Source organism: Sorex araneus, chromosome 10, assembly GCF_027595985.1.
Source record: "Sorex araneus isolate mSorAra2 chromosome 10, mSorAra2.pri, whole genome shotgun sequence".
Taxonomy (NCBI): domain Eukaryota; kingdom Metazoa; phylum Chordata; class Mammalia; order Eulipotyphla; family Soricidae; genus Sorex; species Sorex araneus.
This window is the reverse complement of record NC_073311.1, coordinates 37,723,996-37,738,863: the sequence shown is the minus strand read 5'-3', so window position 1 is coordinate 37,738,863 and position 14,868 is coordinate 37,723,996. Positions and strand designations below refer to the sequence as shown.

The 14,868-nt window shown below is 42.8% G+C and overlaps 1 protein-coding gene across 1 annotated transcript in view; it reads left to right on the top strand.

Moving 5' to 3' along the window:
* The window catches only part of HAL (histidine ammonia-lyase), a 31,051-nt gene extending 19,806 nt beyond the window's left edge, over positions 1 to 11,245 (top strand). The window contains exons 18-20 of the mRNA XM_055118364.1: positions 8,052 to 8,160; positions 8,259 to 8,328; positions 10,274 to 11,245. Of these exons, the coding sequence (XP_054974339.1) occupies positions 8,052 to 8,160; positions 8,259 to 8,328; positions 10,274 to 10,414 (320 nt within the window). The 3' untranslated portion in view covers positions 10,415 to 11,245. The remainder of the gene's footprint in view (positions 1 to 8,051; positions 8,161 to 8,258; positions 8,329 to 10,273) is intronic.
* The last annotated feature ends 3,623 nt before the right edge of the window (positions 11,246 to 14,868 follow it).

The window sequence follows — 14,868 nt, the reverse complement described above, 5'->3', positions numbered from 1 at the left end:
CTTCATCCTTTCTTTTGTATTCTCATAATAGTTTCCAGAAAATTCTCACCATATTACCATTTTCAGTGTGTGTGTATGTGTGTGTGTGTGTGTGTGTGTGTGTGTGTGTGTGTGTGTGTGTGTGTGTGAGCGTGCTGGTGGATAGTGGGTGTGGGAAAGGGGTCACCAGCAAGTGCTGGAGGTTCAATGCAAGGGCCCCAGGATGCTGCTCAGGTCCTGCAGTGCTGATGCCAGGGATTACCTGAGCCACCCTGGAGGTATTCAATGGAGGGCTGGATCTAGCAATATATGGGAGCCGTGTGGTGCTGGGGATCAAACCTGGGTGGTGTGTTATGTGTACTATCTCCTGACCCTCATGATAGTATTAAAAAATGTTTTTGACTGAAAAAAGTTTGAATGTGGAGCACACCTGATAGTGCTCAGGATTTCCTACTAGCTCTGTGCTTGAGGGTCCTTCTTATTGGTGCTTGGGGGATCATGTAGTGCCAGGGACTGATTATGGGTCTTCCATATGCAAACATGCCCTCAGCCTATTAAACTGTCTCTTCACCCCATTCTTAAGTATATTTTCCAATAGACTTTAGCTATTAAAGAAGAACTCTTTATAATGTGAAATGTCACCATAATACTATTATGGTATTCAAGAAAAATCAATAACTGGTTTTGGTGTCACCATTGAGTAGTAGGTTAATTTTCTGAATCATTTTAGTGTCTTGGACTGGAGCACTAGCACAGAGGTAGGGCGTTTGCCTTGCACGCGGCTGACCTGGGTTCGATTCCTCCGCCCCTCTCTTAGTAGTCCGGCAAGCTACCAAGAGTATCCCGCCCGCACGGCAAAGCCTGGCAAGCTACCCGTGGCATATTTGATATGCCAAAAAAAGTAACAAGTCTCACAATGGAGATGTTACTGGTGCCTGCTCAAGCAAATCAATGAACAATGGGAAGACAGTGCAATGTTCGTGTCTTGACAATAGGTTTATTCAAATCAGAATTCAAGGCCTACATGGCAAAGTTGGTGGTAAGGGTTTAAAGTACCCCCATTTATATTAAGGTACTTTGACTTACAATTCTATAGAGTTCCATGCATACAATGGTCTGCCATCACCGCCAGCCAGAGTGTCCACTTCCCTCCAGCAATGTCCCACCTTTCCGTCTCATCCACCTCTCTTCCCCTGCCCTGGCAAACTCAGCTCTGTATGCCATCTCTCAGCTTCTGTTACCATTGGCCTTTTGTTATTCTCTTACTTTCTTTATGTCCCTTTATTTCTTTACATGTGAGAGAAATGATTTTATACCTAGTCTTCTTCTTCCTACTGATTTCACTCCACATATACTCTCCAGATATATGCATGTAGTGGCAAACTGCATGACTTCATCTTTTCTGAGTAGTATTCTACTGTATGTATATGTCAAAATTTCCTCAGCCGCTCCTCTGTTCTTGGACACTTGGGTTGCTTCCAGATCTCGGTTATTGTGAATAGAGCTGCAGTGAACATGAGAGCACAGATATCTTTTCAAAGCAGTGTGTGTGTTTAGGCCCTTAGGGTAGATAGCAAGAGCTGGAATGTTGAGTTGCATGGAAACTCAATTCTGTTTTTGATTTTTTTTTTTTTTTTGCTTTTTCGGTCACACCCGGCGATGCACAGGGATTATTCCTGACTCAGCACTCAGGAATTACTCCTGGCGGTGCTCAGGGGACCATGTGGGATGCTGGGAATCGAACCCGGGTCGGCCGCATGCAAGGCAAACGCCCTACACGCTGTGCTATCACTCCAGCCCCTCAATTCTGTTTTTTTTTTTAAAGAAGTCACCCAAATAAGTCCCCAGATCATCTGTATTATTTATCAACCATGTCTACTAACCTGTAAAAGAGAACAAATGATATCAGCATCATCATCTTTTGATCAGTATCCATGCTTTCATTACTGTTCCTCTGAATTCACCATATACAATAAACAGGGCAAACTTTTCAAAATGTAATTTTGACCAGTCTAGGTCTTGACTATAGATATGTTAGTTGCTTCCTATTGCTCCAAACAAAAGCTAGTCCCTTTCCTATAGTCTCCAAGAACCATACAGTAGTTATGGGCTCATTGCCACTTCTCTCCATCCCATCTCTCCACTGAAACCGTGGTGTGATTCTATGTCTAAAGTGTCATTACCTTAGCACTTGTATTCTTACTTGTTTGGATGACAACAGTTTTCCCAAGGATCCATTTCACTTCCTCATTCCTATGTAGTTGCTCAGTTTCCACCCCTGCTAAAATATTTTTATAATGTATTTATAATACCCAATTATTATAATTTCATATTATTGTATAAAATATTATATGATAAACATAATTTATAGAACTTGTGAAATTATTGTGATTTATAGTTTATTATAATTTGTTATCACACTTTATAATAAATTATAATTTATATACAATTTATATGATAACACACAGGGTAGGGCGTTTGCCTTGCATGCGGCCAACCCAGGTTTGATTCCTCCATCCCTCTCAAAGAGCCCAGCAAGCTACCAAAAGTATCCCACCCGCACAGCAGAGCCTGGCAAGCTACCCATGGCATATTCAATATGCCAAAAATAGTAACAATAAGTCTCACAATGGAGACATTACTGGTGCCTGCTCGAGCAAATCAATGAACAATATGATGCAAGTGCTACAGTGCTACAGTGCAGTTCTTAAAGAAAATATAGTTAACAAATACCATATAATTTATGATAACTTATAATTTATGATACCCAATATTTTCCCACTTTTGATTATATATTCCTAATAACACATTAGTATTCCTGTCATACTTTGGCCTATCTTTTCAAAGCTAGGTGAGAAAAGCTCACTTTTTTTTTTTTCTTTTTGGGTCACACCTGGTGATGCACAGTGGTTACTCCTGGCTCTGTACTCAGGAATTACTCCTGGCGGTGCTCAGGGGACCATATGGGATGCTGGGAATCGAACCCGGGTTGGCCGCATGCAAGGCAAATGCCCTACCCGCTGTGCTATCGCTCCAGCTCCAGGAAAGTTCACTTTCAATAAATAAAAAATAATATTGGCTCAGTGAGGACAGGGATCTCATGGTCTTGATCACATGCCTAGAAAATCTTAAAACTTTTAGAATAGTGCCCAGCACAGACCTGGTGTTCAAATATTTTTTATGAAAATGAAGTTAGCCCTGCAGGTTCAAATAAATAATTAATAGTGATCTAACTCAGCTTGATGGAGTTCTATATATCTGTGAAGTGCCATTAACAAGAAAAAGAATGGGCAGATAATGTGTCAAGCATGTTAATTGTTACTTATATTTGCTTTGGTTATAGATATTAAACTATAATGCTTGGAATCAGTGGTGCTATAAAATAAATATAAAACAAGCCTGTATTTATTATAACACCTAGAGATTCTTCATATTGCTCTGGGATCAGAGAAAGGATAATTCTCCCTGGCTGAAATGGAAAGGCATTTATCCCTTGAGCATGGTGGAGCCATCTATGAATAATTCCTTTCTACTCTCTTGGACATGAGTGTAATCTGAAAGATGGACATAGGACTATATCTTGGCAACTCTTTGTAGCACTTAAAATTCTAACTAGCAATAGTGTTTTTAGAAGATAGAATTAAACTGATGTAAACAGAAGGAGTAAGATTAGGTTTCTTCAAAGCATATTTAACATTAAGACTGGGATTGGGTGGAGAGATAATACATTGGAGAGGGCACTTGCCTGCTTGCAGCCAGCCCAGGTTTGATTCCCAGCACTACATATCATTCCCCAAGCACTACCAGGAGTGATTCCTGAGCACAGAAGTAGGAATAATCTCTGGACATTGTCAGGTGTGGTTCAACCCCTTTATTCACCGATAATCCCTTCTGGCTCAAAACAAACAAAAATATTAAGACCAGATCAACAATTAGATCCAGGTAATTTGGTTGAAGGAATTCACGATTAATTTTGTAAGGGAAGGGTATACACACAATAAATTGTTTGAGGGATGCAACATTGCATTGAGGTAAAGATATAAGACATCCAAATATAGCTTCCTAGGTGCATAAAGAAGGTGGGATGAATGATAAAGGAAATTAGAGGAGACTTTGAGAGAGAAGACACTAAGGACAGAACCTTGAGAGATGCTGTGTTCACTGGAAAATAAAGGATCTTAAATAACAGTCCTTAGGAAGAAGGGAGATCTTTCTAAAGGGAGCAGGACTGAGAGGGTTGCAGAGATCTAGAGTCATAAAGAAATCAAAACACAGTAATCAGCACACATATTTCAGAGCTGGGACAGGGTGGGTAGGAAATGCAAGGCCAAAGGAAGCAGTTTTTGTTTTTGTTTTTTAGAGAAGGGAACATGAAATAAAATAACTCTTGTTGATTATCATTTAATCTTCTCCCTTAATCTTTTGATTTTTTTTAAAGTTTTGGTTCAAAGTTTTTAGGACTTGCTCCTAGCCCCATCGTTATGGATTATTCCTGGTGGTTCAGGAGGTTGGGGGACCATATGGGGTGCCAGGGATTGATCCCGGCTCAGCCACATGAAGGCAAGAAACTTGCTGTACGATCTCTCCAGACATAAGCATTCAATCTTATAGCTCATTTAGTCTGCTCAAGAACTCTAGAAAGTGAGAGACTGAGAGAGAGAGAGAGAGAGAGAGAGAGAAAGAGAGAAGAAAAGTGTCTGCCATAAAGATGGGGAGATGAGGGGAGTGAGGGAAACTGGGGACATTGGTGGTGGGAAATGTACATAGATAAAAGAATGGGTGTTGGAGCATTATATGACTGAAACCCAATCATGAAAAACTTTGTAACTGTGTGTTTCTTACTGTATCAGTTAAAAATTAAATATTTTTATTAATTAATTAAAAATGATTGCATACTTCAAAAAAATAAGAACTCTAGGAAGTATCTATTATTATCACATTTAAATGTCAAGACAATCTGCAGGAAATTCTGGTATGCGGGTTTTGTGACTGAAATCTCCAGGCTTTCTCGGGGTCAGAATGGGCTACCTCCCTCCACCTCCCAGTACTTCCTGAAGCCTAGGCAGTCATATCCACACCCCAAAGCTGTCATGCAATTGAAAAGCTACTCAGCCTTATCATCTCAATAAATATACTGAATGCCCTGAACAAATACCATAACTCTTAGCACCTGTATTGCAAACCATAATGCACAAAAGGAAAAAGACAGAACAAGAAGGAAGTGCCTTCCATAGGGGGAGGCTGGGGGTTGGGGGTAGGTGGGTGTTGGGGGATGGTGGTAGGGAAAAAGGGGCATTGATGGTGGAAAATGTACACTGGTAGAGGGATGAGTGCTGGATCATTGCATGTTTGAAACCCAATTATGAACAGTTTTGTAATGGTCTATCTCATGGATATTCAATTAAAAATTTTTTTCTAAATAAATTAAATGCTAGTGACCAGCTTGTCAACTGCAACTCAAGAAAAAAAAAAAGAAATCAAGGTAGAGTTCACATAACATGCCCCAAACTACAGATTGTAAATGGCAGAGCTAGGATTTAATCTTAGGTGACTGGTGCAAGTCCACTGTTTTAACCATAGACCCAGTTGCCACATTAAATACTGAAAAATAAATAAGCACCTTCATTTTTTTAAAAGTTTTGGGTAACACTCAGCTGTGAGCAGATCTTACTCCTGACTCTGTGCTCAGGGATCACTCCTGACAGTGCTCAGTGGAGCATTTGAGATACCAGTGATTGAACTTGGGTCAACTACGTACAAGGCAAGAGCCTTACCTTGTGTATTATCTATTTTGCCCCAACACTTTCACTTTAAAAAATCAGATCTCCATTTGCAGAATTGTTCTATATAAGGACTTTCAGCAAATTAAGATATCTGAAAATTGATTTTATGTTATTTTAATCATATCTTCATAGCTATGAAGTAATCACTGTATCACTGTCATCCCATTGCTCATCGATTTGTTCGAGCGGGCACCAGTAACGTCTCTCATTGAGAGACTTATTGTTACTGTTTTTGGCATATCCAATATGCACGGGTAGCTTGCCAGGCTCTGCCATGCGGGCTCCATACTCTTGGTAGCTTGCCGGGCTCTCCGAGAGGGGCGGAGGAATCAAACATGGGTTGACCATGTGAAAGGCGAAAGCCCAACCGCTGTGCTATCACTCCAGCCCAGCTATGAAGTAATAAAGTTATGAAATTACCTAATTGAGATTGATCAATGAGTTGGTTGATTTGACATAAGTCAAGATTATTCACAGTTTTTAAACTATTCTTAGATCAAAAAATACCTCTCTTTATCTATAAACATCCACACGCAACTCATTGGTCAAAATGGATGGCATCAGTACCTTTATGTGAGTTCTAGTTTGTTTTTAAACTTGAGGTACCTAGCACATAAAATTTCATCAAAAGATTGCCAGAAAACAGTGAATAAGTTAATAAACAAAAAGCAGGGGGAGGGGAGAAAGCAAAAAAAAAAAAAGAATATGAGTAAGAAAGAAAAAAATGTCTTTAGTGCATTGAAACAAATTCTAACATGTTGTCAAATTCTCAAGCCTTCAAATTTAAAGGCTTTAAGAAAACCTACTAGAATGGAAATTTTTTTTTTTTTTTTTTTTTTTTTTTTTTTTTTTGCTTTTTGGGTCACACCTGGTGATGCACAGGGGTTACTCCTGGCTCTGCACTCAGGAATTACTCCTGGAGGTGCTCAGGGGACCATATGGGATGCTGGGAATAGAACCCGGGTTGGCTGCATGCAAGGCAAATGCCCTACCCACTGTGCTATTGCTCCAGTCCCTAGAATGGAAATTTTAAGTATTAGCAGCTTGGTAGTTTTAAGTTTCTCATTAATAAACTAAGAACTCTTATTAAATGTACGTACCTCACAATAAACTCTGAATATTGACGTAGAAATTTCTCTACATTTGATAGACAACTGCAAGTTGTGTCTAAAAATAGAATTCAATTTTGGGTTTCATTATTTGCCAAGAAAAGTTAAAATTTTAAAAGTTGATCAGACCATTTATGTGACCAAATGAAGTATTAGAAGCATTTGAATTCTTATCCTAGCACAGGGACTGGAGCGATAGCACAGCGGGTAGGACATTTGTCTTGCAAGCGGCCGGCCCGGGTTCGATTCCTCCGTCCCTCTCGGAGAGCCCAGCAAGCTACCGAGAGTATCCCTCCCGAAGGGCGGAGTCTGGCAAGCTACCCAGGGTGTATTCGATATGCCAAAAGCAGTAACAACAAGTCTCACAATGGAGACGTTATTGGTGCCCACTGGAGCAAATTGATGAACAATGGTACAACAGTATGACAGTATAGTACTACTACATCCTAAAATGTATGTGGTCCATCATCACAGACTTGATGAGCTCAGGTCACAATGGGAGAGGATGAAGTTGATGAATTGATTTGACCTGAAAGAAATCTCATGTCTGCTAGGCTAGTCCCTCACTTTTCAAGTAAGGAACTGGAAGGTTGAAAAAGTAAAGGTCCTAATGAAGTAGGTGTCTGTGTTTCTGTGATAGAGCTGGGGCTTGGGGCCAGGACTGGGTCGTCTTTCTGATTCCTTCCCTTATGCCTGGGACTAGGCTGTGGCCTCTTGGTCAGAGAACGTGAACAAGAGAAATGGACAATTTCTTTATTGCAGATACCTGGCAACTTCCTGGGTGGGTTTGAGGATCTGGTCATCTATCCAGTGAAGGTGGCAGTTTTCTCCTTCCCTTTAAAGATACACCCTGGGGGTTAGAAAAGCAGGTCTAACCTGGTAACCAGGACCACTGAGATAGCAGAATGGACTTAGTGCACACTTTGCAATTGGAGGCCCAAGTTCAATCCCCAGCACCACATGGTCCCCCCAAACACCTCCAGGTGTGAACACCAGATGTGGTTCCCAAACAAAAACAAAATTTAAGTGATAACCAAATACTAAGGTATCTCCATTTGACCATGAGACCAAGAGCCAACCTTCCAGTTGGCTCTTGCTAAGCATTTATTTAGGGGTGATTTATGTTTCCCAGCCGGAAGCAGGTTTTCCTCAGTCATTTCCTGCACTTTTCTTGTTTCAGTGCTGGCCATTGAGCTTCTTGCAGCCTGCCAGGGCATTGAGTTTCTACGCCCCCTGAGAACAACCACTCCACTGGAGAAGGTCTATGACCTGGTGCGCTCTGTTGTAAGGTAAAGTCAAACAGCAACCTGGAAGCAACACGTGTCCGACCTGTGACCCCCTGGTGGTGGTTAATGTTTGGCTGATGCTTGGTTGTCCTTCTCCTCAGGCCTTGGATTAAAGATCGCTTCATGGCCCCAGACATCGAGGCTGCTCACAGGCTGCTGGTGGATCAGAAGGTAAGCTGGCTACTTGGCTCCTAGAATGATTGAAAGGTTTAGGATCATTTGAGCAAAGTGCAGTGGGAGGAGAGTGGAGGAGACTTCCCTAGTCTTTGGTGTCTTGGCTCTTCCTTGGACATAAGCCAAAAAAGTGTACTTTGGACACTTGCCAGGCCACCAAGAACCTATCTGATAAATTTTATTATTTTTATTTTTTTGCAATTACAAATTATTTTTTATCTTTTTTTCCCTCATAAACTCTTAAATGCCCCCATGATATACCCCACATTGACTATTTAGGGAACAGAAGTGGAAATGGGTTTGAAGTGGGTTCTGGGGAGAATATTTGTGGAGAGAAAAGGAAAAGAAAGATTTCTGGATCCCCATCACTGAGAATGTACTTTCATTCAAAAGCATGCCCAGGCCAGAGAGGTAGTACGGGGGGTAGGGTGCTTGCTTGCTGGCAGCGAGCCAGGGTTTGACACCCCCAACCCCCCCCCCCAAAAAAAAACAAACAAAAGCATCTCTATGGGACTGAGAGATGACTCCAAGGGCTGTGACATATGTTTAACCTGCAGAATCCCAGTTTCAAGTCCCCACCACTACATGTTTTCCCCAGTACCACCAGAAACAACCTCCAGTACCGAGTCATCAGTAGCCGCTGGGAGTAGCCAAAACCAAAACAAAAGCAAAACAAAATAAACCCAATCTCATCCCTCCTCCCCCTCCACCACACACACACACACACACACACACACACACACACACACACGCACGCACGCACACACAAATAACCCAACTCCAACCCTTAAAAAAAAACAAAAAATACAAAAGTGTTTTCTCTTCCGGGTAATGTTATCACTAGTATCATCTGGTCCATCAACCATAGATGAATGAGTAAGCAGGTGTGGGGCTTTGGGTCTGCCTCATTCTCTAGCAAGTCCTGCCCATTGCCTGGATGAGATCCCTTCATTGCTTATTTCCTCTGGCTCCCCTCATCTGATAGGGATAGATGCTTAGCACACCGAGTCATTTTTTGGATACAACTTGTAAAGTTCCTTGTGCATTTTGCAATCATTTGTGGGTATCAAGTTCCTTAAAATTTCTTGATCCGTCCTGGACAGCTGGCATGCTCCTGAGGAATGATTTCCTCTTTAATTTCCGTGCCTGTTATTTCTAAGAATGCCCTGTCTACCCCTCCCCTTCCCCCCACCATCGCTGCCAAGAAGGCCCCAGCTTGCTGGCCAACTCTGATGCCAGGACATAAGTGGGCAAGACACTTGCCTTGGAAGGAATAACTTTTCTAAGGTATTGTAGCAATCCTATAACTGTCTCACTTCAGAAAGAAAGCTTTTGTCCAAGACGGCGTTATTCTGGAATAGGTAGGTGGAGGGAGGGAGAAACTGAAGTGGACCCAAGGCAGTGCTTCGAAAACCTTTTAAGTGCTGGGGATTTCCTGGCATCTCCTTTACAAGTAGGTTTGGATGATTCAGTAACTCTGGGGTGGGGCTGTCCTGCTGATGTGGCTGATCCCTGACTCACCTTTTGAGTACAAATGAAGCAGAACATTTTGGGCCTAGAAATGTATCAAATGGAAAAATTCATTGCCTTTTGTCACACCAGGATTGCTGGAGAAAATATAGTTCAAGAAACCCTCACCCCTCCTTAAATGTCCCCATTAAATTCCCCAATGGATTTTAGCTGCCAGTCTATGGGCTGATCCACAGGTGCCTAAAAAGGCTGTTTTGCATGTTGGCTTATTTTGCTTTAGAAGGGAACCCAGATGAAAACCTTCAAGTACCTTGAGATACATTTCAGACTCAGCATGATAGGATGTTATCATTGCAGACCATGTGTCAAAAGGCTTCCAAGGAAGCAAGTGCTGCTACAGGTCCTCAGGCAGAGAGAATGTTTTGGCTTAGAGGAAACTGATTGTGACGTTGAATCTGTCTTCACTTCTCAGGTTTGGGAAGTCGCTGCACCATACATTGAGAAGTACAGAATGGAGCATATTCCCGAATCAAGACCTATTTCTCCAACGGCCTTTTCACTGCAATCTCTACACAAGAACGACACCAAAATTTCAGAGTCTGGAGATCTCTAGTGCGTGTATAGTACTTAGATTAGATGGTACTTGGTTTAACAGCAAACACTAGCAGGCTGAAGAGAGACCAGCACATTTTCCTGGGTAGTTGGATGTAGGATATAATTCAGTTCTTATAAAAGCTACTTTGGTTTGGCAGGTGACACCATTGTAGTTGCTAAATCTAGTACCATAAGCACTGTATTTGTGGTGAATTGGTTTGATATGCATCTAATATTAGGAATTTTCCTTTCTTAAATATACCAAGAGGCTTCTCACCCAGAATTGCCAGGGTCTTTTTCTTTGAGCGTAAAATGAACTCAAATCTGATTAATAGCATTCTTTCTTTTTTATTCTTTTTTCTTCTCCTTTTTTATTTTTTTGCTTTGACAGTTTTTCCACTAGATAACTTTAGCCAATTGTACTGTGCTATGTGATGGATATTCTTTAATATGCCTTCATAAATAACTGCTTTAAAATTATAATTTGTCCTTAAGCTGCTTTATTTTCTTCTGCCCATTGAATCCTAATCAAAAAGAGTCCATAGGTCAATAAGAGTTTTTGTGTAAAGAATTAAGGAATAGGGGGCCAGAGTGATAGCACAGCGGGTAGGGCATTTGCCTTGCATGAGGCCAACCCAGATTCGATCCCTGGCATCCCATATGGTCCCCCAAGCACCACCAGAAGTAATTCCTGAGTGCAGATCCAGGAGTACCCAACCCCTGAACATCACTGGGTGTGACTTGAAAAAGAAAAAAAAATTAAGGAATGAATATAAAGAACATTTCCGGTTGGGAGCTGATTAAGAGGTGCATTTCATGCTTATCATATAGTACTGCACATATCCAGGAGAAGCATTCGTATGTTTGTATGTTTAAGTAGGAGTTGAAGGTTAATCATCCCTGTCTTATTCTGTGCTGGTGCTCTATTCACCATCCTCTAAGAGCCCTGAGTTATGAGGCTTCTTCCTGCCACAGATCAAGAATCTATTGATAGGAGTCAACCATCCCCCTCTCTCTGTAGGGTAATCATTAAAATGAGGTCAGGCAAAGGTCAACTGGGGTCAGAGGATGTGTTACCCAATCTCTCTCCTCCTTCAATAAAGAAAGCTAAAGGACCTTCGGGAAGGGCTTAAGTATAATTGTGGGATGAAGGATGGGCCGGTGATGGCTTGGCTCTCCCAGGCTAAGATCTGGGCTGTGTCCATCTGGGCAAATGTGCACAAGGCAGGCCTCACAGCAGGCAATGGAAAGCATGGCTCTAGGAAACCTGATGGTGTGGGAAAGGACAGAAGGACAGACACTCGCCAGCTCACCTGCCATCTAACATGGCCCAACAGATGTTTCTCAATCCAGTTTTGACTCTTTCAATCACAACTTGTTCACAAAAAGGTGGAGACAGAGGTGAAAAGTGCTGCCTGCAGCAATCCAGTGGGCAAAAAATGTGCTGAGAAACTGTTTACTTAAAGGTTATTCTTGATGCTGTTCTTTGCCAAATGGCAAACACACGCAAACTAGGTTTATTCATTCTTATCCCTGAGCCCAGCCATGAGGGGACCAGTGGCTCCAGCAGCCTGATGGCAGCTCCCCAACCTGCACAGGGCATGCTAGATGCTTACTGGCCCCTGCACTCTTGCCACTGAGTTTTCTCTACAACGGTGTTGGTGACAGCACATGCCGTCAAGAAATTTCAAGATAATTGTAGAATAAACTGAGTCTTGAATGTCTTATGTTGTACTGAATTGTTAGATTTGGGAAGATGGGTGCATAACTTAAGGGTGCACTTTTTAGGTGTGCAGGGGGGAGGGGCTGGTTTCATCCATGGTACGACATGGTCCCTGAGCACCATCCAGAGAGGCTCTGGCACAGAGCCAGGAATTGGCCCAGGTGTGACCCCAAAACAAACTAAAAAAAATTCTTCTGTTGTGACTTACTTGTTGATGTGCTGTTGACCAAAGCAACTCTGATGGAATTCCCAAGTCACACTTCAGGTCTGTGTCAATTTGAGCCAAGAGTATACTCAATGGCATGGGCCTGTGATGGGGTATGATGAGTACCATTGCTGTAACAACCTGCCACATAAAATACTATACAGAACCCCCCCAAAATTTAAATGCATGCCACTAATACTTCAAACTCGATATTATTTCTGGAACAGGGCCCTGGGCTATGTTACATTTCTTAGGGGGTGGGAGTTCCTCCCAAGCAATGCTCCTGGTAGATCAATGCTAGGCACTAGTGATGAGGTGCAACTACGGCTCAGCGATGCTGGGACCAGCAGAGCATCACCTGGTGGTGCTGAGGAAGGCAGGTGGTAGGGGATGTGTGGTGCCAAAGATGAGGCTCAGTTGGATCTTTGTGCATGATGGCAGGCACAAACCCCGTCCCTATATTATTGTTTTTGTTTGTGGGGGGCCACACCCAGTGCTTAGGGTTTACTTCTGACTTTGTGCTCAGAGATCACTCTGGGCAGATTTGGTGGACCATATGGGGTACCAGGGATTGAACCCACATTGGCCACATGCAAAGCAAGCACCCTACCCATTGTATTATTGCTCCAGCACCTCTTATATATGCTTTTTATTAAACCTGATCATCTCACTAGTAGCATGGCCATGAGAGCATTGTAGGGGTTACATTTGTTAAAAGCATTCATCTATGAATGTCAACTCATTGCAAAGATAACACACACACACACACAAACACTGGCAGAAATGCCTCTTGGTGCATTGTCCTGGTTGGGCTAAAGGTAGTTCCATTTCCTTGGCTTCTTGAAGAGTTCACAAAAGGGCAGAGAGATAGACAAGTATTTTCCTGGAAGTCTCAAGAAAATGCTTTCTCTGGTGAGAACCATGGCAGCTAGCTTTCTCCTGCTTGACCTGAATGAGCACCTGGGGCTGTTGACAGCCACTCTGGCTGGGGGAATCTGGTCCTGGGGCACACCCACACTGCTGGCCAGCCAGGGCAGTAAAGGAATCTGGGACTTCAGCATTATTGAGCAACTAGAAGAACAACCCCTGAGACCTGCCCTTCCTTGAATTTTCAATAGAAAATAGGTGGTCTTCATTTTTTGTTTTTGTTGTTCTTTGGTTTCTGGGCCACACCTGGAGATGCTCAGGGGTTATGCCTGGCTCTTACTCAGGAATTACTCCTGGAGGTGCATGAGGGACCAACTGGGGTTCCAGGGATTGAAGCCAGGGAAGCCACATACAAGGCAAGCACCCTACCTGCTGTACTACCTCTCTAGCCCATGATAGACTTTGTTAAGCCACTTTGGGCCTTGATACTGGGTTTGATGTAGCAGCTACAAAGCTGATGACATTTGTCACTGTGAATGGTTGTAGACAAATAATCCCCAGTACTGCAGGTCCCTAACAGCACTGCAATCACAAAACGTCACATTGAACTGCTGGTTCAGTGGACCAAAAATCACCAGGAAGGGGCCCTGAACCTCTTGCGCACCACTTGGTAGGCTCTCCCAAATAAAATGAAGCTAAAAATAAAGGGAAAGACTGATTACAATGTAATTGTGGTTATCACATGAGAGGGGAGCAGGGCGTGGGTGGAGAGTGACTCGCTCTGATTCTCCACATAGAGAAAACAGGGGAAGCATTCCAGGGAGTGAGCATAAAGCAACAGAACCTGGATCCTCAGGAACAAATGTTTTTAAAGAACAGGATAAAGTCAAGTGTATAGATTGTAGCACTTCAACGAACCCAGACAGCACCTGGAGACTAGCTAGAAGTCTGAATCTTTGGCTGATCAGGGTGGGATTGTGTTCTAGCAGGATCCAGGGAGTTGTCAGAGCTTATGGTGCATGGTCTGGGGACAAACAGTTTGGGGGTGTGTATTCTCTTCTGCCTTCATTCAAAAAAAGATATGTCTGGGGCTGAAGAGACAGTACAGTGGGTAGGACACTTGTCTTGCATGAGTCCTACCTGGGGTTCAATCCTGGCACCCCACAGGGTCCTCCAAGCCCTCCAGGTGTGATTCCTAAGCACAGAACCAGCAGTAAGCCCTGAGCACCTAAAAACCAACCGACCAAATCAACAAAAAGGAGATGCTTGTTATGGCATAGAGTGTGGCCTAGTGGCCTAACAGGAAAATAGGAATTGCTCCTCCCTTTTATTCCATAGGTGTAAGGATGTGCTCTGGGGAGGTGCCCAGGACACACAGATGGGAGAAACTTGAGCCCTGACATTCATATCTTTGTGCACCTACGATTTACCAGGTGACTAGTCATAGGTGAGGCATCACCCACAGCACCCACATATGCCTCTTCACCAAGAATCTGAAACTCAGAGCTTCAGAGACCCCATGCTGCTAGGCGACAGAGATGTCCGTGGCACCCAGAACCTCACAAAAAGGATATATCCTGATTTTATTTATTTCGACATAGTCCAGTCTCATTGATTTAGACCTCATTCACCTAAAACCGGTGACACTAATAGTTCTGCTTACTTCTCAAGTCTCTTT